The 24113-nt window shown below is 36.3% G+C and overlaps 1 protein-coding gene across 3 annotated transcripts in view; it reads right to left on the reverse strand.

The window, feature by feature from the left end:
- The window catches only part of MRPL1 (mitochondrial ribosomal protein L1), a 90431-nt gene extending 79142 nt beyond the window's left edge, over positions 1-11289 (reverse strand). The window contains exons 1-3 of one of the 3 annotated variants that reach the window (XM_079152943.1): positions 11166-11289; positions 10092-10168; positions 1883-1997 (exon numbers count right to left, since the gene is read on the reverse strand). In XM_079152943.1, the coding sequence (XP_079009069.1) occupies positions 1883-1997; positions 10092-10131 (155 nt within the window). In that variant the 5' untranslated portion in view covers positions 10132-10168; positions 11166-11289. Of the gene's footprint in view, positions 1-1882; positions 1998-10091; positions 10509-11165 lie in introns of those variants that run through there. The other 2 variants (XM_079152945.1, XM_079152944.1) reach the window with 2 other exon arrangements.
- Between the last annotated feature and the right edge of the window lie 12824 nt (positions 11290-24113).

Raw genomic sequence — 24113 nt, forward strand, 5'->3', positions numbered from 1 at the left:
CAAGTTCAAAGCCAGACCTGGAAACTTAGAGGTACCCTGTCTCAAAAATAAAAAAATAAAAAGAACTCGGAGGTAGCTTAGTAATAAAACACCCTTCCGTTCAATCCCCAGTACCACAAAAAGGAGAAAGAAGAAGGGTGGTGGGAGAGAAACTACTGTTGAAAGATACCAGTCAATTAATTTTAAAGAAACAAAAAACATATTAAACAACTGGGAATTACAAAGCCACCAAAAACTTTCCAAATTTTAGTTTTCATTTTGGGTATCCCATAATCTAATGATTGTATTCTATCAAATTTTGTCAAAAAGTAAGATTTTATAGATTGAATTCTATTTGCTTTTCAGAGGATACTCTCCAAAACCACTGATTCCATTACTCCACACTAGCTATGAAGAGCAATAGCTCAGGAGTCAAACAATTTGGGCTGAACCCCTTCTAGCATAATCAAGCCGTATAACACTTGACACATTACTTGATCTTTTTTGGGCTTCCACTTCTCCATCTGTAAAACGCTTATATAATATCTGTACTTCATAGATGTATTGTGAAGACTGAATGAATAGGTATAGTGTGCACAGTATAGAGTTGTAACACATAGTAAGCATTTTGTAAATTTTAATTATTAATATTCTACATCTTCTTATAATTATCTCAGAGCCACTTCTTCAGCTTCAAAAATGGTGACATTATGGAGGGAAACACTCAGAAAAAGGATACTAACTGCTATGTATTTCTACACTTCATTAATATCAGTGCTATCTGGGGAGAAAAACAATTAGTGCCATGCCCAACAACCAGATGGTACAAGACTAAAGCTTAGAAGTTTAACTAAGATCTGCCTTTCAGCCCCCTGCCTCAGAATGGAACAAAGCAATAATATTGTTAGGCTATCATACCATCATTCAGTTTAACAAGCCAATGGCAACTAAAGAATTAAGTTCTAATTCCAATATGAAACCAGTTCTTGCTCTTGAAAATCACAAGTTGGGAAAAAAAAGTTCATTCTTTAGGTTTCCACATGTTCAAACTCTACATAAAACAAGGTAAATTTATATTTTAAAACATATATTATGGAAATCTGAAATTCCACTATATAATAATATTGGTAATCCAGTCAGGAGCAATGGCTCATGGCCTGTAATCCCAGCAACTCGGGAGGCTGAGACAGGAGGATTGTGAGTTCAAAGCCGGCTTCAGCAAAAGAGAGGCACTAAGCAACGCAGTGTAGACCCTGTTTCTAAATAAAATATAAAAACAGGGCTGGGGATGTGGCTCAGTGGTAGAGTACCCCTGAGTTCAATCCCCAGTACCTAAAAAAAATAAAAATAAAAATAATACTGGTAATCCTATAACATCTAATTATAAAAAATACCTAAGAAGAAATAATGTACTTTAAAGAGCAGAAATAAAAATATACACAAAGAGTATACCTCAATTAAAATTCACTAACTGAAACAGTGGGTTGTGCTCTAAAACGGCAGTGAGAACATACTGGAAAAGGTATAGGTTCTGGAACTAAACTTTTTGAGTTCGAATCATTAGACTACATACTAACTCTGACCTTGGGCTAGTTACATAATCTGTCGGTGCCTTGATTTTCTTTTCTATAAAATAAGCATAATAACACTAGCTTTCTCATAGTACTGCTATGGGGATTAAGTTAGTTACTGAAAGTCAGTGTTGAATAAATGTTAAGTATTATTGTAATAAGTTTTATCTTTCCTTCAGGACTATAAGATCAAAGAAGCAGAGAAGATAAACTTTTACAACTGTATGCCCCTGTGAATCTTTAAGGAACTGAGCAAGTTTTTTTTTTTTTTTTTTTAATCCAACTTTTTAAATAATAGTAAATTAAATACTAACTTAAAAAAAAAAACTTACTTTGTAGCAGCAGCAGCAAAATGTCTATTGGGCACCTGAATGTTTAAAGAACAAGGATAAAGAGATGTCTGATAAACCATCCTGGAAGGATTATGTCTTTGATGATGTATCAAGACTTGAAAAGAAAAAACAAAATATTAACATTAATCATTATATTAAATTTTTTTACATTATAAAAATCAGATTTTCGAAATAAATCATTCAATATTTTGTGATGCTTAACCATTCTACAAAAGTGTAACAAAGGAAGTCACATTTCTAGAAACTAGATAAACACATCTTTTATTCAAACAATTTTATTATTTATTTTTAACTTAATCTGGTTTAGGTTCAGCAAAGTATGTTGACTCTATTTTTAGGGATCAGTATTAAATATCTCTGAATTTTTAAATAATTTACATTTTATTTATTCATTTCTTTTTAAAAAATATATTTTTAGTTTTAGATGGACACAATACCTTCATTTATTTATTTGTATGTAGCACTGAGGATCGAGCCCAGTGCCTCATATGTGTGAGGTAAGCACTCCACCACTGAGCCACAACCCAGCCCTCTTCATTTCTTAACAGATAATGGATTCACAGAGTTGTCCTTTGGAAGATTAGAACAAAGTGGGTGACATGACCTACCAGAGTTCAATACTTGTAAAGCTATATTAATTAAGACATTTTAGTAGTGGCACAAGTACAGAAAGACAAGTTAATAAAGCAATAAACAGCTCAGCCATAGGTCCATGCATATATGGATACTTGAAATAAAAGCAATGTTATTGCAAATCTCTACATGGAATTAAGTAAGTTGTGCTGAGATAAATGATGATCCATAAGGAAACAAGTATATTTGGATCCTACCACCATATTTAGATCCCATACCCTCCAACCCTCCAACACACACACACACACACACACATCAAATCTAGATGGATAAAAGACTTACAAGGGATGGCAAAACTTAAAGACTTTCAGAACATAGGAAAATATCTTTATGACCTTTGGAGAAGGAATTATTTCACAAAAAAGCACTAAAATATGGCTGCATTAGTGTTAAGAGCTTCTATTCATTAAATATTCTTTTATAAAAAGTAAAAGGATAAGCCAGATATATTGGCAACATGCATAATTAACAAAAGATTAATATTTTTAATAATAAAAGATAATGTAATGATGTAAGATCAACCCAATTGAGAAATGAACAAAACCGAGGCTTCCAATTGACAAGAAAACACATCTGATGCATAAATATATTAAAAATGCACAACCACATTAGTAATCAGGTATATAAAAATTTAAAACCCAATAAATATATCAGTGCTTAGTGGCGATCAGAAGGCCTGTTATAGTATGCAACTAAATTAAGTTACACCCAACATATAAAGCAACCACATCACTAAGTAATTGTTTAATGTATTTGACAATATTTTTTCCACAAAATTTTCTCAATTAAGGAGGAAGTGCTTTGATCTCACTGTGAACAGGTAACAGTTTATGATCAGATAACAGATAATATAAGTAGCACCATTTCACATACATCAGATTGACAAAGCTTTAACAAAAGTCACTGACAATGTCAAGCACGGATAAATTTTAGATCTGCTCATATGTAACTGGAATACCACTTTGGAAAACAACATAGCACGACTAAACGACTAAGCATGCACATCCCAATGATGCAGCAATTCTACTTCTAAGCATGTCCCTTGCACATGTGTACTAAGAGACATGCACAGGGATGATCACATCATTGTAACAGCAAAATACAGAAAAGAACTCAAGCAACTACAATAGATAAATGGATACAATGGATAAATACATTGTGGCATATTTCTATAATAGTCATAGAACTGTAAAAATAAACAGTGCTACATAGTTAAATTTCACAAACGTGTTAGCCAAAAAATGTAAGTGGCAGAACCACTACTGTTCAGCAGGAACTTAATCCCCAGTCATGAAAAACAGAAATTAAAATTTCCAATAGAAATCTACCAAACTGCTACAGACTAAGAGAACCAAATTACAAAAAAAATCACTATTTAAATAGGACCACTAGACCATAATGTCTATATTTTCAATCCCTTAAGAGTCTTTCTGTATTATTCACTCACCCTTAGCAGACAACTTCACTTGCTACTTAAAACAGACCTCAGAGCTTACTCAACTACTTCTGACCCTACCTGAATCTGCACTCATTCTCCAAAGTCTCCCCCACTCCTACCCCTTAGTAACAAGATGGAAACTAATCAACCTCCTTTGTTAGCTATTCTCTTTTAATTGATACTGAATGGTTAACAATCCCCATACATCAGTCCCTAACTGCCTTCTCACCCAACTCTCATCTTCATTTTCTCTAGGAGATCTTATCCATCCATCTAGTCTTTGTTTTCCCTTACAACCCCATTTCGATCAGGGCACCATCATCTACCACCTGGATTACAATAGCCTCCAAACAGTTCTATTATTCTACTTTTGGCCCTCTCCATTTCTTTTCCACCTATTGTTAGTTTTTTAAAAAGGATAATTTTAAAATGGACATCCCTTCATGTCCTTAAATCACCTGGATAGCTCAACCTGGCTCTTTGAACAGAGTAAATTCTTACCAAGGTACTCTATGAGCTGCTTCTAACCTATCTGTATCTTCAACAACCATTCTCCTTCATGCTTACCATGCTTCAAATCACTCACCTTCTTTCAGTTACCTGAACAGTTACTATGTTCTTGACCACCTTAGGATTTGCATACAAATCCTTCCTTTGTATTTGCATACAAATTTCTTCCTTCTGTGACATTCTTCCATACTACTTTCCCTTCACATGATGAATTTCATAGTAATCCAGTCATGTTTCAGAGATTCCACTTAACCATTACTTCTTCAGAACAGTCTCCCTGAAGACTCAGAATAGGTTAGGTCTCTCATATACACTTTTATAGCACCTTGTACTTTTCCTTCTCAGCACATAGGGCATTTGCAATTGAAGAAATAATTGTCCAATTAATATTTGTTCCTCAATAGATGGTAAATACAATCAGTAGGAAGGAAATGCCTACAGCTTGTTTACTCTATCCCTAACACCTAGCTCAGTGTTTGACAACTGGAGATTCAATAAACATCTCTTGAAAGAATGAACAAATTAGAGCAAAAACTGGATTCAACTATTTTAAATATTATCTATTACAATACACAGAACGCATTGTGTGTGTGCACGTTTATGTGTATGTGTTCATAAAGTTTTGCCAGGAACAGTAGCAAACACCTGTTAATGCCAGTTATTCAGGAGGCTGAGGCAGGAGAATCAAAAGTCCAATGCCAGCATGGGCAATTTAAAAAGACATTATCTCAAAATAAAAAAAAAGACTGGGGATGTAGCTAAGAGATGGAGCACTTGCCTAGCATGCACAAGGCCCAGGGTTCAATCCAGTACCACTATATATATATATATTATATATATATATATATAAAATATATATTAAATTTAATATATATATTAAATTTTATTTTAACACAGCTAGTTCATTTGTTTATATTATTATCTATGGCTGCGTTCATGCTACAGTGACAAGATGGGTACCTGCAAGAGACCTCTGGCTTATAAACCTAAAGCATTTACTTACTATTCATCTCTTTACAGAAAATGTTTTCTGATTAAACTGTTATTTAAAAAAAACTGTTATTAAAAAAATGACCCTCTCTTACCAGGAGTAGGTAGAGACAATGCTTGGGTAGGGCACTAAGCAAGGTAACTATCAGCTAGGTAAAGAAATGCTACTACCAGAAATCCAGCCTAGAATATTTTGTTTTGTCCGGGTGCCCTTTAATAAATGAATGTGGTACATATACACAATGGAGTTTTACTCAGCCATAAAGAAGAATGAAATTATGGCATTCATTCACCAGTAAGTAGATAGAAATGGACAGCATCATGCTAAATGAAATAAGTCAGATTCAGAAAAATCAAGCATTGAGTGTTTTCTTTCATATGCAGAAGCTGGAGTAAAGTAAGGGGGAGGGGTAAAGGCAGCGGGGGGGGGGGGGGGGGGGGGGGATCACACATCATAAGCACAGAGAGAAGACCAGTGGAGTAGAAGAAGGAAACTGAGGTGGGGGGAGAGGGGAGGAAATGCAGAATGAGTTAAACAAAATTATGTTATGAGCAAGTATAAATATACTACGGTGAATTTTACCTTTATGTATAGCTATAAAGCACAAATTAAAAATAAACAGAAGGAGGGCTAGGGATGTGGTTAAATGGTTAAGCGACTCTGGGTTCAATCCCTGGCACCTAAAATAAACAAATAAATAAGTAAATAAACAGAAGGAAAACCAGTAGAGCAAGTAGAATAAGGGGAAGGAGGAGGAGAGGAAAAGAGGAGGCAAAGGGGACTGAAATGGAGCTAATTAAATTTCATACATGTTAAGTGAAAACTAACCCAACTATTATATAACTATAATATACTATTAAAAGCAGAAAAAAAAAAAAAAATACTGTGCTTTGGATATTGTCCAGAGACCAAAGAGCAACCAGAAATGAGAGTATACCCCAATTTCCTCTTAACTATACTTTTCAAAATATATGACTGAATGCCAAACCTATCTGTGTGAAAATCCAGACTCTGATAACTGCTGCATTATTATGGTGGATAACTTGTATTAGGAGTGAGTTTTTCAGCCTTAAAGATGGGCATTTGTAAAACCTGCATAATTCTTTGGTCATGTCTTTGTACCCCACTCACTTGTATTTCTGTGCATTTGCTTAAGCGCTTTCCAGTTCATCAGGGAGTTGGGATGAGGATGTTCTAAAATACAACTGCTTGAAAGCGGGGCACAAACAGGAAAGCCAATTTTTTTAGAAGTAGAAAAAACAAGTTTTGCTACAAGAACCATGTAGCATGACGCAAGGTATAGCAAAGCTGTTCTCACCTGAAGGGGGGCACATTTTTTCTTGATGATTCATGATTCATTCATTCATTCATTCACTCAACAATGAATGTACCAACAAAATATGTGTTAACACTGCCTTAAGCATTCAGGATACAGTCATAAACAAAACACAAAAATTCTATTCTCAAAGTGCTTATATTCTAGTTGGTGGGGGGAATACCAATAAATATAATATGGGGGATGGTGGAACTGCGGGATAAAATATCAAGTCAGATATCTTAGGAAAAGTGTTTTGCAATTTTAAATAAAGTGGTTAAGATTGGCCTTATTTAAAAAGATGACATTTGAGTCAAGACTTAAAAGAAATAAGAAAGTGAACTGCACTAATATCTAGAAATATGTTCCAGGTCCACCATCCCAAGGCAGAAGTGTTCTTGGTGAGTTTAAGGAACACGGAGGAAACTGTAGTCATGAGAGGTTAATTAGAGAAGTAAAAGAAGTAAGCTGGAGGTTTGGGGAAGAGGCAAGCACTAGAGGATGTGAAAAACTATATGCTACCACTATTTAACACAATTTAAACCACAGGTAATTTTAAATTTTTCTAATAACCACAATAAGAAAGAATAAAAACAGTAAAATTAACAAACATTAATATATTTTATTACAGCTAACCTCACACAATATTATCATTTCATTATCAGTATTTAAAAATTAAGACATTTTACACTTTTTACACTAAGCCTCCAAAATCTAATGAATATTTCTGCATGTTCTCACTTATATTCAGAAGTTGGAAAAAGCTGATCTCATACAAGTAGAATAGGGATTAACAGAGGTTGGGAAGGAGAGGGGAATGGAAAGATGATAAATGTGATCAAGGGTATAGTTGGACAGAAGAAACCATTTCAAACATTCTATAGCACAACAGGGCAATTATAGTTGACAATTAACTGTATACATCAAAATAGCAAGTAGAGTGAATTTTGAGTGTTCCAACACAAAGAAATGATAAATGCCTGAGGCAATAGATACACCAATTACTCTGATCTGACCATTTACTTATTGTATACATTTATTGAAATCTCACATTGTACCTCATAAATGTCTGCAACAATTATGTGTCCATTAAACATTAAAAAAAAAAAAAAGTTCTTCCTGTAAGCAGCCTGAGGTGACAGTGAAAATGTTTCACTCTCTTAATAAAAAAAAAAAAAAAAAAAAACACAAAATCAAGCAAATCAAGAAGTTCCAATCTTCCAGTTCACTTTAAGAACACCCAGCAAGCTGCCCAGGCCATCAAGGGTATGCATATTAAAAAATGCCACCAACTATCTGGTTTTGTTGTTGTTTGTTTTTGTAGTTATGTATGGACAGCATGCCTGTATTTTATTTGTTTATTTTTATGTGGTGCTAAGGATGGAACCCAGTGCCTCATGCATACCAGGCAAGCGCTCTGCCACTGAGCTACAGTCCCAGCCCTGAAAGAGACTACTTTTAAAGAAGCAATTATAAGGCCAGGCATGATAGCACATACCTGTGATCCCAGTGATTCAGAAGGTTGAGGCAGAAGGACAGCAAGTTCAAGATCAGCCTGAGCAACTGAACAAGACCCTGTCTCAAAATTGTAAAAAATGTTTAAAGGGCTAGGAGCATTGATCCATGGTAGAGCACTTGCCCACCATGCACAAGGCCCTGGTTCAATTCCCAGTTGGGGGTGGGCGGGTAACCAAGGTATGTTATTATGGCAACTATTTAATGTGGAAGTGTCAGGAAAAGAGAGGATATCCTGATATCCTGATATTTTGACCTGGACAACTAAAAGGAGATGAGAAAGACTGCTGGTTATAATAATGCATTTGACTTTACACATACATGAAGTCCTCATAAGATATTCAAATAGAGATCTAGAATAGTCCCGAGTATAAGACTCTAAACTTCAGGAGAATGGTCCAAACTGCAGAAGGAAATTTGATAGCTATTAAGATATAGACAACAAAGTCACAAAACTTGAATAAGACCACTAAAAGAGTGAATTCACACCAAGAGTGAATTTAAATATAGAAGAGATGAGAATGAAGGAGGGAACCCTGGCTCCTGGGACACCCCTAGAAATGAGACTGGGAGAAGAAGAGGAATCAGTCACCTAACACAAGAAGGAATGACAGGTGAACTAGAAAGAAAATTAAGAGAAAGGTATCCTGGAAGCTAAAAGAAGAAAATGTGGAAAGAAAAGAATAAACTTCAGTTCTCCTTCTGATTTCTTTGGTTTTTGTCTAAAATAATGTGATTGCTGTCATACAAGGAAGATAATGCCGCCAATCTCTTTTCAGTAATAATATACATTTTGGTTTGCTTACTTAGTAGTGGTCTGGGTAAACTGTGATCTCATCACCACTAACTTTTGAACAACTATTCCAAGTAAAGGATGCTCGTGATGACACAGCTTTCCTGTAAGAAGCTGAAAGTGAAAATTGTAATGCAGTGTTTCAAAAAGCACAAAGCAGGGCTGGAGGTGTGGCTCAATGGGAGTGCCCTTACCTAGCATTGGTGGGGTCCTGGGTTCAATCCTCAGCACTGCAGAAAATCACTGGGTTAGGAGTGCAAGCTTCAGTTCTTCCCTTACCACTTATTGGTTATATAAATTTGGCCACATACCAACAACCCAACAAAATCATCTCCACTCCCCCGCTATAAAGTGTGTGTGTTTGGGGGGGGGGGGGGTGTTACGTTGCCTCTGCCTTAAGACCCACCTTAATTGAATAACTATAGAGCCGTCATTCTGACAAACTGGACTTTATTCACTACTGAAAAGTTGCCACAAAGATATACTATAATGACCTCCAAATGATTTACGTAGATCCAAATTAGATCATGTCTATTAAGTTTAAAAACTGTAATCACCTGCAACGATGTATCTAGAAAGCACCAACAAGCACTCTGAAAACTGTTAAAGCTTACAGACGTAAGCAACTTAAGTGTAACACCTCTGTCTTAGGAGAACTCACATCTTCACTTATCAAACTCCACCTACCCACTCCCTAGTCCACACACCGGAGATAGAACCCTGTCTTTGCCTTCCCCGCTGGTGGTTGTAGGGACTTCGATGATACATCCCCCTTCCAATCCACTCAAGGTGACTGGCTCCAGAAAGGAATGAAACCTCTAATAAGGCTGCTTTTAAGTAGTGATGACCCTTCAAAGAACCTAGAGCCCAGAAAGTGCAAGAGCCTGCTCGAGCACCTAGACCTGATCCGTGCCTAGGAGACTTTGGTTTGCACTCTGCTGTAACCCGAGATTCAAAGAGCTATTTTCCCCGTAAGACACCCCCACGCCTTACCTCTTCCGAGGCATCTTACGGCCGCTGCCATGTTGGACATTCCGGATTGTGTTGATGAAATTGGTCCTCCATTTAAACTAGAGAGAATGAAAAAAGAGTTCCGTTTCGGAATTGGCGAAGAGGGAAGGGGTTAGAAGGAGCAAGCGGAACAGGGCGGAGACCAAAATAGGCTTTACTGCCGGCGTGGCGGTGTTGCTGTCACGCCTCGGTGCTGCCTAGGGCCCTTAGAGGTTCCGGTACGATGGCTTAACCACCTTCAGGAAAATACGATCTTGCTGGAGATGCTATAATTACTTTATTCCGTTCTTTTTAAAATTCTTTTATCCTACAGATGTACAATAATTTTAATAGATGGTGTGGGAACCTAGGACCCAGCATAAAATATTTTAAAGCTGAAGACCCCACCAATTTCCTCAGTCCCATATCCAGCCCTCTAAATTAAAGATTTTTTTTTTTTTTTAACCTGCCTGGCTGGGAGGGGATGTAGCTCTGAGGTAGAGCGCTTGCCTAGCATGCGCGAGGCCCTGGGTTCCGGCCCCAGCCGCAGAAATAAGTAAATAAATGAATTCCGTCCGGCTTTCCGCCAACACCCAAGGGGAGGGGGTTCCCACTCACTAACAAACTTCCTTTTCTACTCAGCTCAAAATCAGCCGTAATAGTTTTATGTTAATCTAACCTTAGGTTTACCTCCCTCCCTCCCACGCCGCTGCCCTGCGAGCTGTGCCTCTAGGATCAATTGAACAATAATACTGTACTTGACATTTATGTAACGCGTGCAGTTTAAAATGGCAGATCTGAGACCCACGCACAGGTTAACTCTGGCCGCCCCCTCCGCCCAAAAAAAAAAAAAAAAAAGAAAGGAAAAAGAAAACTAAATGTCCTTTCCATTACGTCACAGCTGTTGGTGTGGTTTATCTAAAACAAATCTAATCACCGACTATTATCACTTCCCAGTTTTAAATAAAGCCCTCCAGTGACTGACTGGCTATCTAAAGCCTTGCTTCTGACCTCTGCCTACCCCCGCCCCCCTGCACACACATAACACACACACAACACACACACAGGGTTTCTCACCTCCATGACTTTGTTCATTCTGTCCTCTTCGCTTGAAATATCTTGTTTCACATCATCAGGTAACATCAGTTTTTTTCTTTTTGAGATTTCAGCTCAGACTTTACTCATTGATGAAGTCTCCCTCCTGACTTTGGAGGATGAGTTATGGCCTCCTCCTCCTGGTTTTATGTAGTTATAGCTAGGTTTTTTGTTTTGTTTTGTTTCGTTTGTTTTAAGCAATTTCAAAATATGATTTATATACCATACAATTCGCCAGTCTAAATTGTACCCCCCCCTTTTTTTTTAGTAAATTTAAGACTTGCACAACCATCTCCATATGTGTTTTTCCCACTAATCTGAGCACTTCGTGGGCAGAAATCTTGTTATTCATTTTTGTAACCTTAGTATCTACATAGAGTACCAGACACTGGAGGCCCTCAATAAATATTTGTTGAATAAGTAAAAATATATATGCATGAATTAGTGACTTAATTACAATGACAAGCCTGCAAAATTAACTTGCTTCCATGAAGCTGTTTCCAAAAGATGGACTAGATCAAAGTAGGAATTTCTCAGGTGGTTAGGTGTTTTATTTTATGTTTATTTATAGAGTACTCAGCTACATGAAGAATAAGATTTCTAATTTATTACCTTCTCTTGTGAACAGCTAAGCAGTTACATCAAAGATTGCACAACTATTTGGGACTGTTACATAAAAAACAAACAAACAAACAAAAAGAAAACAACTTTTTTTTTCCCCAAAGAAGTAAACTGGTAATGATGGCCTATACCTGTAATCCCAGCAACTCAGGAGACTGAGGCAGAAGGATCACAAGTTTGAGGCCAGCCTGGACAACTTTATTTTCTGTCTCAGAAAATAAAAAGGAGTAGCACAATTCACAATAGCCAAACTTTGGAACCAGCCCAATGTCCATCAACAGATAAACTGATGAATAAAATATGGTTTATATACACAATGAAATTTTATTCAGTCATAAAGAAAAATGAAATTATGTCATTTGCAGGAAAATGGATGAAGCTAGAGACCATTATGTTGAGCAAAATAAACCAAACTCAGAAGGTCAAAGGTGTTTGTTTTCTCTCATGTGTTGTAGTTAGAGAGGAAAATGGAAAAGAAACATGGGGCCCGGTGGAAATCTCATGAAAATAAAAGGGAGATCAGTATAGGAAAGGAACTAGAAGGTGGGAGGCAGGGAGGGAGAAAGTAAGTACTGGGGAATGATACTGACCGAATTATATTGCTCTATTGTGCACATGTAATAACAAATCCTATCAGTATGTACAATCATAATGCACCAATAGAAAATATGAGAAGAGACAAAACAAAAATTAGAATTTCAGATAAATAACATAATTTTGTAGTATATGTCCTAAATATTACATGAGACATACTGAAAAGTTGTTGTTTGTATGAAATTTAAGTTAACTGAGAGTCCTGCCTTTTTGTTTGCTTAATCTAGGCACCCAACATTGGACATTTTCTTGGGCACTAACCCTGACAAGTGCCAGCCACTCTGGGGCTCCCCAGAGAAAGTGATGTGATGACAGTGAGATCCCTTCCCAGAAAGGGGATCTGATGACAGCAGGAGATGGCATGTTGCTGACAGTGAGAGAAGTGAATAAAATATTTCATACTTGTTTTCAGGATCTGTCCTGAAAGTCTCCAATTTCTTGATCTGGTCTTAAGGTCAAAGAAGGGCCTTAGAATCTTTTGGCATAATGTAGTCTTTTAGATTAACATTTGGAAGCAATATCTTTATAGGGGGATATACCAGGAAATACAGGAAAATATTATTATTCTGATATAGTTTTACTTAAATTTTCATTAGTTGTTAGGTTTAAATAAGTCACTGCTTCTTTATAGCTATTAAAATTAAATTCCACATGTTGATGAATGTTTCCCATGTTCTAGTTTCTGTCCCAAACATTTCACATGTATTGGCATTTCATTCTTATAAGATACCTTTGGCTTATGGGTTATCTGTCTTTTATGAATGAGGAAACTGAGAAGCAGAGATGATGACAAACTTTCCCAAGGTCACACCACTAATAAATGAGAGAAACAAGCTGCAACCCAAGCCTTCTTACTACAGAGTCCTCAGAGTAAAAATTTTAAAAAATAAAAATAAAGAGGACTGATGATGTGGCTCAGTCATAAAGAGGCCCTGGATTCAATCCTCAGTTACACACACACACAAATTCAAAGAACTTGAATCTACCTTTTATAACTTTCTTCCTTCTTGCAGTACTTTCCTCCTGTTCTTTTTTCCACAAACGTCAGCATCTGCCATATGTCAAGTGGCATACTTGGTTATGCGTTGATGTGGTGAAAAAAAAACGACAGTCATCTGTCTTGTGATTCTTAAAAACTAAATTCGAGGATGTATGCAAGTTCACCTAGAATGTTTTTCAGACAAAGCAAACACCCAGATTAGGGATGCTTGTTCTTTGAAGATAGCTGTCTTCTCTTTCTACAACTGGAATCAGTTAGCCCCCATCTACAGACTTCTTTATGTCTCCTAACAGAATAATTTAAACCTTCAGTACGGGAACTCAGTAGTATGTAGTAGTCCCATCATTAAAGCAATGTCCTGGATGAGTACAGCTTGACTGATTGCCTTCTTTGGACACTAGAACTTGGCAGCAATAGTCAAGTGAGGTATGGAGTCCAGCTGTTTATATAAAACAATTCACAAAGAAGTTCTTTAGCTTAAAATTTTATAAAAACCACAAAAGGACTTAATATAAATTCATATTCTGAAATGGGAATGCCAAGCCTCTAGATATTTGATATGTAATGAAGTTCTCCTTACTGGGGAGTCAGTGGAACATTTTAAGTGATGGCACTCTGAAACCAAACAACCTGGGCCTGAATCCCAGTATCATCACTTACTAGTTGTGGGAGGTGGGGCAAGTTACTGGATTTCTCTAGACTTCAGTTTCTTCATTTGTGATATGGAGCTAATAATAAGATAACTTACCAAGTTACTTACTTCAGTATCTGGCACAGAGTAAATAATAAATATTAAGTGTCATTAATAAAGAATTGGTGAGTTCTCTTAACCAGAAAAGCAAAACAAACTGTCTGCTTATTTATTAATATGATCCATGCTTCATACATGCTAGGATGTCATTTTCTTCATATCAGAACTTTTATTAATGATCGTAGAAAGTCTCCAGGCTGTGTTTATTCACTTCCTCAAAGTTCACTTTAAAATGCAACTTTTCTCAGTTGATCTCTAGGAAGGTTTAGACTCTTCTAGAGTCTTGGTAAAATGCCAGCTGCCAGCCTGCTTGGCTAACTTCCCTGGGAAAAGTTTCTAAATATGCACCTAGCCCTGTAATCATGTTGATCTGTTCTTTGCCTTCTTCAAACATCTTCCAGTTGATTCTTTGCGAGAAGAATCACTTCCTATTTGGGGCTCAGACTGAAAATAGTTTCAGTTATTGGACAAAAATAAAAAACTCCAAGACATTTCTATTTCAGTAGCATCCATTAGAAATGCTCAGGAGCTTATTAAACTCAGTTGGTGACTTCCACCTCAAGGATTTCTGATCCGGTTGCTCTGAAGCAATAACCTGTGAATTTTCATTCATAATAGATTCTCAGGTGATACTGACATATTGGCCTAGTGACTGTACTTGGAAAACTTCTAATTATTCAATATCATGAAATATTTGCATCCATATCTAACATTAACTTGAGGATAAATTGTTTCATTTAATAACTTTATGCCCAATATAATATAGGGTATAAAAGTTCCCCATCTAGGACCAAAATCTACTCAGTCTTATCTGCTTCAACTTTACACAGAAACTGCTATTCCTGTCAAGGTCTCACCTTCAAAAAATGTTCACTGTTAACCAGGAGTTCCGATGCCTATCTACCTACCTATCTGTATTTAAAATATTGCCAACTCTTAGAATTCCTCCTCTGCCTTATGTGCTTATTTCAGATTCTTTTTCATAAAGAAATAACTATATAAAATAATAGTTTCTTAGTCTTAAGGTTGAAAGTTCTGACAGATTGAAACTCATTTCATCTTATCCCACATGTGTAGGAGCTTCTTAATCTCCCCAGGAGACTAGTTTAATTCCAAATTGAATTAAGTGATGAGAACTGTCCAGTGGTATGCTGATAAAAACTTAACGATGGGTTTTCCGGTATAAAAGAAATAAAATTGTAGCAGTCACCAATTTCTATGCTGTAAACACTTCAAAATAATTGTCGTCAAGCAATCAAACATAAAATCAACCAGCTCACAAAATCCCTGACAATTTATCACTTGTTTCTCATTTGGCTATAATATACTGCCGGAACTTTCCTACTAAAAACCTTCCATAACCAAACTAAAACCTCCTAGATTCATACTTCTCAAGATTTAATGTGAAAACAAATGACCTAGACATCTTATTTAAAGGCAGATTCTGATGTAATAGGTCTTGAATGGGGCCTAAGATTCTTATTTCCAACAAGCTTCTAGGGGACATTAATGTTACTGGTCAATGGACTATAGGTAGCAAAGTCCTAGAGTACATCAAAGAGCAAAATCTACAGTTTCATCATTAGTCCCAAATCCAATTCTTTGGAATAGATTCTCTCTTTTAATAGGAAATAAGCTAAAGTCAATTCTTGAATTTCTGAGTATAAACTGTTATGGGACCTTCATCTTTAATTATAGATAATAGAAATATCAATAACTTCATGCCCCACTCACAATTGCTTCTATTAGAAACTCACATAAATAAAATCTCTGGCTCCAGTTATTTGGATCTGTGTAAATAGTTTTCTATGATTTATATATGTCTTGTCCCCACCAAAATCATGATGAGGCTTAATTCCTCAATGCTACAGTATTGGAAGGTAGGGCCTAGTGGGAAGTACTTGGATCATGAGGGCAGAGCCCTCATGAATGAATTAATGCTTTTCCTTTTCAGGGTGGGTTAGCTATTGCAAGAATTTTTTTTTTTTTTTTTTTTTGAAACTTAACTCTTATTTATTTATTTTTTATTTTTATTATTTTTTTATTTTAATTTATTTTTATTGTAAACAAATAGGATACATGTTGCTTCTGTTTGTACATGGAGTAACAGCATACTATTTGTGGAATCATACATTTACATAAGGTAATGATGTTGATTCATTCTGTTATTTTTCCCGTCCCCCCCACCCCTCCCACCCCTCTTTTCCCTCTATACAGTCCCTCCTTCCTCCATTCTTGCCCCCCTCCCACCCCCCATTATGTGTCATCATCCACTTATCAGCGAGATCCTTTTCTTTTTTGAGATTGGCTTATCTCACTTAGCATGATATTCTCCAATTTCATCCATTTGCCTTATTGCAGGAATTTAACCCCCCTTTCTCTCTCACTGCATGCCTTCTCTTCCCTTTCTCTCTTTTTTAAGATCCCATTTGCCCTTCTGCCAAAAGCCAAGCAGATGCCAGGGGCATATTCTTGGACTTCCCAGTGCCTAGAACTGTGAGCAAAATAGATTTCTACTCTTTCTAAATCACCATGTCTCCAGTATTCTGTTATAGCAACAGAAAATAAACTAAGACACCATTGTTCAAGGAAGGATTTGTCCTCCTATACTGTGGCCAGTAATGGTGGCTCAGAAAGAAAAACTGAACCAGTCATTCATCTCATGAAACTGAAATTGGAAATATGATAGACTGAAAAATATAGGTGAGAGGATTCAAGCTTGTAAAGTCACAAAGTAGATTTCAAGCTACAGAAGCCTTGAAAGACAGGTCGAAAGTACCAGGGAACAGAAAGACTGAGTAGTTTCATGAATAAGTTTGTTGCAAGAATGGAATGAAGTGCTGAGCAAAGCAGAGATAACATGAGAAAAGAAGAGAATGGCCTTTGAGAGGAAGAGAGCAAATGCTGCCTCAGTTCCTGTTACAGTTTGTTGAGCCTGCTGTATCACTGTCCCTCCCCTTGCCTTCTTGTGAGATTCCTGCTACCATATGTATTGCTACCATAACTTCTGTTTTCTTGAGGTAGCACCAGTGAATTTCTATATCTTCTTTTAAAAAAACTAATTAAAACTGTAGGACTCTAGTTATTCTGGTCATAGTACATGAATTGACAGTTCTATTCCAGAATTAGTAGCAAAGCCTTAATCAAGAAATCTAAGATTTAGAAAAGCTTTTGGATATCTTCCATCTATCTACCTCTCTATAGTTCTCTGATTAATTTCTGCTGACAAAGTCTTGAATATTCTATAAGGTAGTTCATTCCACTTTTGACCAACTGTAATTGTTAAAAAGTTGTTGCAAATATTAAAGCTAAAATTTCTGTAACTTGGACCTAATTTTACCCTTCAGGTCAATTCCATTTCCACATGGCAAATTTTCTGGAATTTGTGAATTTAGCTATTATGCCTTCCTTCAAATCGTCCTCTCACTTGAATAAATATGTTCCTGTCCTTAACCACCCACAGTTCCTCCCTTCTGTGGCAAAGAGATGAGAAATTCTCATCTTCCTCAGAGCCTTAACAAGTATACACTCTAGTTTTCCTATCTCTCTTTTAAAATGTAGTCACAAACTGAACAAAACTCTCTAGAGGAGGAAGGAACAGGAGTTCTAGAAAAATTGAAGTAACCTAAAATTTACTTAGGTTAAATAAAATATAGTCAAATAAAATAACTTATTTGACTGTTCTAATGGCTTTGCTTAGTACTTTGTAATTTCCTTACTTTTCCTCAATACTTCGTTACTTATGACAAAAAATATACCACAAATATCCGAAATTTTGGACTAAACTAAAAGATAAGGTTTTTTAAATCAACTTTTTGCTTTACTATTTCTGTATTCTAGAATAGCACCATCAACACACATATAAAACAAGTCACATATGTACTTTTTAATTTCTAGTGCCTGCATTTAAAGAGTTAAAAAAAGTAAAATTAATTTAAATAACTTGAGTTCAATATATTCATACTATCAGTTCAATATGTAATTAATACAAAAATTATTGAGATATTTTACATTCTTTTTAATATTAAGTATTTGAAATTTGACATGTATTTTACACTTGGAGCACATCACAATTAAAACTAACAACATTTCAAATGTTCAGCATCCACATGTGGCTATCTTAATGGAGAGCACAATTTTTTAATAATGATAACAGTTCATGCTTATTGAACTCTTATCTGCATACCAGGCACTTTTCTAAGGCATTTATATAGTTAACCTCTTTAAATCTTAACAACAACCCTATGAAATAAGCATTGCAATTATTCTCATTTTATGATTAAGAAACAGTCACTGAGAAGTTAAGTAACTTGCCCAACTAGTTAAGTTAGGATTTGAACCCAGGATACCAATCTCCAGAGTCTATGTACTTAACCACTTTTTATATATGTCACATACACATGTCATGCTGAATACCATGCTAAGTACTTCATATATTGTATTGTGCTTAGTTCCCATTTTATAGATAAAGAAACCAAGGCCCCAAGAAGTATGTTTCTTGCCCAAGGTCAGAAGCTAGTATTAGATCTCACATCAGAGCCAGTATATCTGACCTCTGAACCTCCTCCTGCTTCACTGCTACCCCCAAACTCTCGTGTTTATACATTTTTCCACCCATGACTCAATATTTTTGATGCTGATGTTTTAGAGAATAACCAGATAACATCAGAGTGTGTGGGAGAAAATAAGCAACATGTAAGCACATGTACACTACTTTTTGATCTTCAAAGCTAAGCATATAAATCACAAGCACCAACAAAACACTAATTAGAGTTAACTTTTTATCTCATGCATGAGAAGGTAAAACTTGTTTGAAATATTTATCTAGAATATGGAAATACATTTTTAAAAAATTCACACACCTGAGAAAAGTAACAATATCAACAAAGCAATTCTCGGAAGGACATCTTATTTTTATAGCAGAGACTGCATAACTCACAAGAGGAGGCTGTAAGTAATTGGAAGGATATGACACTCTTCCTCCCTTTTATATTGTGGGACTTTGTTGTTTTGTAGACTTAGAAGTGAACTTGACATTTTGTTGTTGTACTCCTTTCAGGTCTCTCTTTTAGATTAGGTGGATCTGAGGCTGAGTTCCTTGCCAAGTTCCAGCCTTAGGGGTTAATAAGCTCTTTCTCTATCTTTAGGCATCTCCTTTTTACTGCTTCAGGAAATGAGCTCCGGGTTTAGGGAAACTTGGGAATTATTTTTTTATTATTTTTATCTGAAAAATATTGAGCTCAAGTATTCCATTATTCATCTGTGAACAGTAGCATTGTATCTTTGTCAAAATTATTTTATTCCATTTACCAATTTTTTTTGTTCCTGCTTGATTAGCATTTTTCTTCTTGTTGTAGTTATTAAGTAGTAGAGGTAGATTTGTAATAGAGGAAATTGAAGGACAGGGAGAAAAGAGACTTTCGGTGGTTGGGCCTTTAATAATCGGGAAGCTAGAGATGCAAACCAAATGTTTCTGACATGATCAACTCCAGCAGGTTATGTCCTTGCTCAGTGCTTCAATTTTTCCATCTGATAATACGGATGGTATTTTTGTGGCATATGATTCTCCATGGCAGTTCTTCAGTTTCAGTGACATCTTGAGAATTTATTCTAAATAACTGGAGATATTTTTTAAGGATTAATATGTAACAAGTAAATAAAAATGATTTTCTGGCTCCTCTGGGAACGATGACAGAGCTCTATACCCAAGCAAAAAAACAAAACAAAACAAACAAACAAACCAAAGGGATACAATGGGGTCCATGAAGGGGAAATAATTAGCATCCTGAATCAGCAGGGGAAATAGATTGTTTAGAAAGAAAAAAAAAAGATTTCTCCAAAGGAAAATAAGGATCAGGGTAGGTATATAAATAGAAGAGTCACTAAATAAAATGCTTTTTACACTGTAATAATCTAGGCCCTATATGTATTGCTAACTTCTTATCTTTTCTTAGATTGTACCATCATAAAATGTATATAAAATGTAATTCATAAAGAAAACAAAAGAATGCATCGAGCTCCTGAACCCATCCTAGAAGGAGGGTGAAAGAAGTCTAGAGAGAGTAAGACAAATGCTCTGGTTCTCAAGGCTCTGCTATAGGAAGAGACCAGATGCCTGTGGCTGACAGGGAGGATGGGGATCATCATATATACAGCACCCAGGATGAATTCAGGAAGTAGTGGCTATGTAAGAGAATACACACATGCTCCAATGAATGCAAGCCATGTGCACCCTGAGATTCAGATATATGTTAGTCACAGTGTGTCCTGACATCCTCAAGGGGTCTTTGCATGGCTCTGAGGAACAATTCATCCTAAAGAAAGTGAGAGGTTTTGAAGAGAACAGGAGCAGAAAGAGAGGGAAAGCAATACTGAATATGATACTTCTGCCCCGTGCCTTCCAAGGATGAGTGTTAGAACCTGGGAAGGGGAGGCACTAGAAGAATATGTAAAATAGTAATTTCTCTGAAAATTCTGAAGGGTTTGTGAACACAGGACTTCTTGTTTACGGGAACCAAGGTAACAAGGAGGACATGAGAGAATTTCTTGAGAGCAAGTGGTGCAGCCTGGGATATCCTTGGCACAGTGATAGCTTCCATGATTTTGGCACCTTTAATACAGAAAGAAAGTAACAAAAAACAGCAGAGGACAAAAAAGGGCTAATGTGCGTTAGCAAATGCGTTTGGGAACACTTAAGACCCACTCCCTTAGTACATCCATCCAGAGCTAGGAAGACTTTGAAGGTGAGGTGTAGAACCAATAATTACTGGTGGGGGTCCCAAAGGCAGAGAAATACAGAGCCCTAGTTACTCTTGATTTGGGAATCATCAGAGACATGGGAAAAACCATCTGAAAGTAATATAAGCAAGGATGATTTTTATTGTAATTGTGAAGTGTGATAGGTCTTATTCAATGTTTAATTTCTTTATATTTTCTTTAATAAGGATCAGCAGGGTTTTATTTCTTTGCACTTTTTTATAAAATATTTATTTCTCAGTTATGAATTAAAATGTGACACACTATACTCCCATACCTTAACTTATTAACTGAATTAATATAATACACTTTGCTAAATCATGTCTAGTTATACATGACTTTTTACCTTATTCTTTATTACATGAAAATTAAGTATCTTATCTTACCTTTTTTTTTTTTTCTTGGTACTGGGGAACTCAGGGGCACTTGTCACTTTAACTCTGAGCTACATTGGCAGTCTTTTTTTTTTTTTTTTAACACAGGATCTCCCTAAGCTACCTAGGTTGGCCTCCAACTTGCAATCCTGCTGCCTCAGCCTCTGCTTCCTGAGTAGCTGGGGTGTAGCTGGGATTATGTATGTACCATCGCACTGGATGAGAATCTAGTTTCTTTCAAAGCCTACAAGAAAGCATTATCAGGATTCATTGTAAAATTCAAATGAATTATTTTAACAGAATAACCCTCCTTTGTCATTCATGCTGCCTCTTTTTAATAATTTAATAGTTTAGAGGCAATAATTTTTTTATAAGACTCTTCTGTCCTTACCATTTTGCCATAAATTCACTGACTTCATTATTCCTTGGTTACTAAGATATTTTTCCTTTTTATATATTCTAGTAAATTACTGGTAATTCCTCTCTATTTTTTTCCCCAAGGATTGAACTCAGGGGCACTCAACCACTGAACCAGATCCCCAGTCCTATTCTGTATTTTATTTCATTTTATTTTTTTGTGGTACTAGGGATTGAACCCAGGGCCTTGTACATGTGAGGCAAGCACTTTACCAACTGAGCTATATCCCAGTCCCTATTTTTTTTTTTTTTTTTATTTAGAGACAGAGTCTCACTGAGTTGCTTAGAATCTTGCTTTTTCTGAGGCTGGCTTTGAACTCGAGATCCTCCTGCCTCAGCCTCCTGAACCACTGGAATTACAGGTGTCTGCCACCATGTGTGGCAATTACAGATAATTTTTCATTTTAAAAAACATTTATAAGGAGCCAGGCACAGTGGCGTAGTCTTTCTAGCTAGGCATGGTGGCGCATACCTATAATTCCAGCAGCTCAGGAGGCTGAGGCAGGAGGATTGTGAATTCAAAGTCAGCCTCAGCAACTTATCAAGGCCCTCAGCAATTAGCAAGACCCTAACTCTGATAAAATACAAAAAAGTACTGAGAATGTGGCTCAGTGTTTAAGTACCCCTACATTTAAGTACCCCTACAATCAATCCCTGGTACCAAAAAAATTTTTAAACAATAATAATAATAATTCTTAGTATTCTTATTATTATTTTAATACTATGCTAATAATAATAATTTCCATAGTTCAAAGGAAATGCAGACAAGAAGTCAAATCGTTTTTAGTAGGTTCTTTTGTAATTGACTTCAGTTCTGAAATCTCTGCTGAGGTCTGTGTCTCGTTAAGAATGCCCCTGTCATCTTATTTCCAATGTGCAACGCTATACCAGTCTTTTTGCTGAAAACCATTCCCCCACATAGAAAGAATGGCCTTATCCCATGATTTTTAACCCTTCCAGCACAGTACATATTCAATATTTGGAGTTGGTTGATCAAGAATAATCCTTGGGAGATTTAAAAAGACAGTTTCTTACCTAATTATTTATTTCCATTTATTATTTGGAGACAGTCTCACTAAATTGCCCAGACTGGACTCAAGCTTACAATCCTCCTGCCTCAGCATCCTGAGTAGATGAGATTACAGTCATGTGCCACCACTCCTGACAGGACAGTTCTTTATGTCCATTAGCATTCTTCAAATGTAATGGTGACAATGACTGCCCTTTTGGGAGCTGTCCTTGGCAAAGTTACTTTTGCTTCCCCTCCCTTTGGCCTGAATTCTAAATTCTGAGAAAGACACATGCCCTGAATGATGAAGACTCCACCCAGGCCATTGCCCTTGTGCCTCCTCTGCCTCCCTATAAAAGTTCCTTTCACATACCTGAGTTCCCTGAAATGTTTTTTTGTTTTTTTGTTTTTTTGTTTTTTTGCGGGGCAGAGGGGAGGATGATAGTCCTTCCATCTTCTCAGGGTGCCAGTCCTTCAATAAACCTGATTTCCCTCCTAAAGAGAAATATGCATTCTCAGAGAGAGTATATTTTGTTAATATGGTATTGTCCCACAAATTTTTTTTAATGGAACTGAAAGCTAATTAACCTGAAAAATCTAGATTTATGAGTCCTTTTGAAAATAATCAGAAGACCAAGTCATACTGGACCCACATTTCTTCAAGGTCATGATCCACTGGAACTGAGTGGGCATTACACTTTTTAGATGGGACATCAATTCCTCACCACATTCTTCATTATACTGAATTGCCTCTCTATGCACTCACTCATTCACAATATCTACCTAGATCCTGAAGACACTTGAGTTTATAGTTTTTTGAAATTATGTGAGTCTATAAGAATAAGTAACAGCTGATTGCTGAAAGAATAATGGTTGTTTCATCTGCCAAAAATGCCAGGTCATAGCTTTGAAATTACCACTTGTAAGGGTTTAACTAAATTCTTAGATAAGGTCCATTTGCCTTTCATACTTTAAGCAATTCATCCAGGGTTCTATTTTAGTCACCTTTGGGTGGTCATGATGGAAATACCTGACCAGAATAACTTAGAAGAGAAAACGTTTATTTGGGGCTCACCGTTTTTAGCGGTTCAGTCTAATGTAGGCTGAATCCATTGCTTTCAGCCCACAGTGAGGTAAAACATAATGGTTGAAAGCCAGGGTTGCTCAGTTCATGGCAGGGGCAGAAACAGATTGATGGGGAGAAGAAGGGAACACCCTGGAAGTCATGCCCCACCTGCCTAGAGTTACCATCTAGTTAGTTCCTTTAAATTAGAATGAATTGATTAGGTTATAGCTCTCACAATCTTATAATTTCACCTGTAAATATTCCTGTATTAACACAGGAACTTTGGGGGACACCCCATATCCTAACCATAACCAGGCTTTCCATTAGAATCTTGTATGTTTA

Source organism: Sciurus vulgaris (genome assembly GCF_902686455.1).
Source record: "Sciurus vulgaris genome assembly, chromosome: 9".
Taxonomy (NCBI): domain Eukaryota; kingdom Metazoa; phylum Chordata; class Mammalia; order Rodentia; family Sciuridae; genus Sciurus; species Sciurus vulgaris.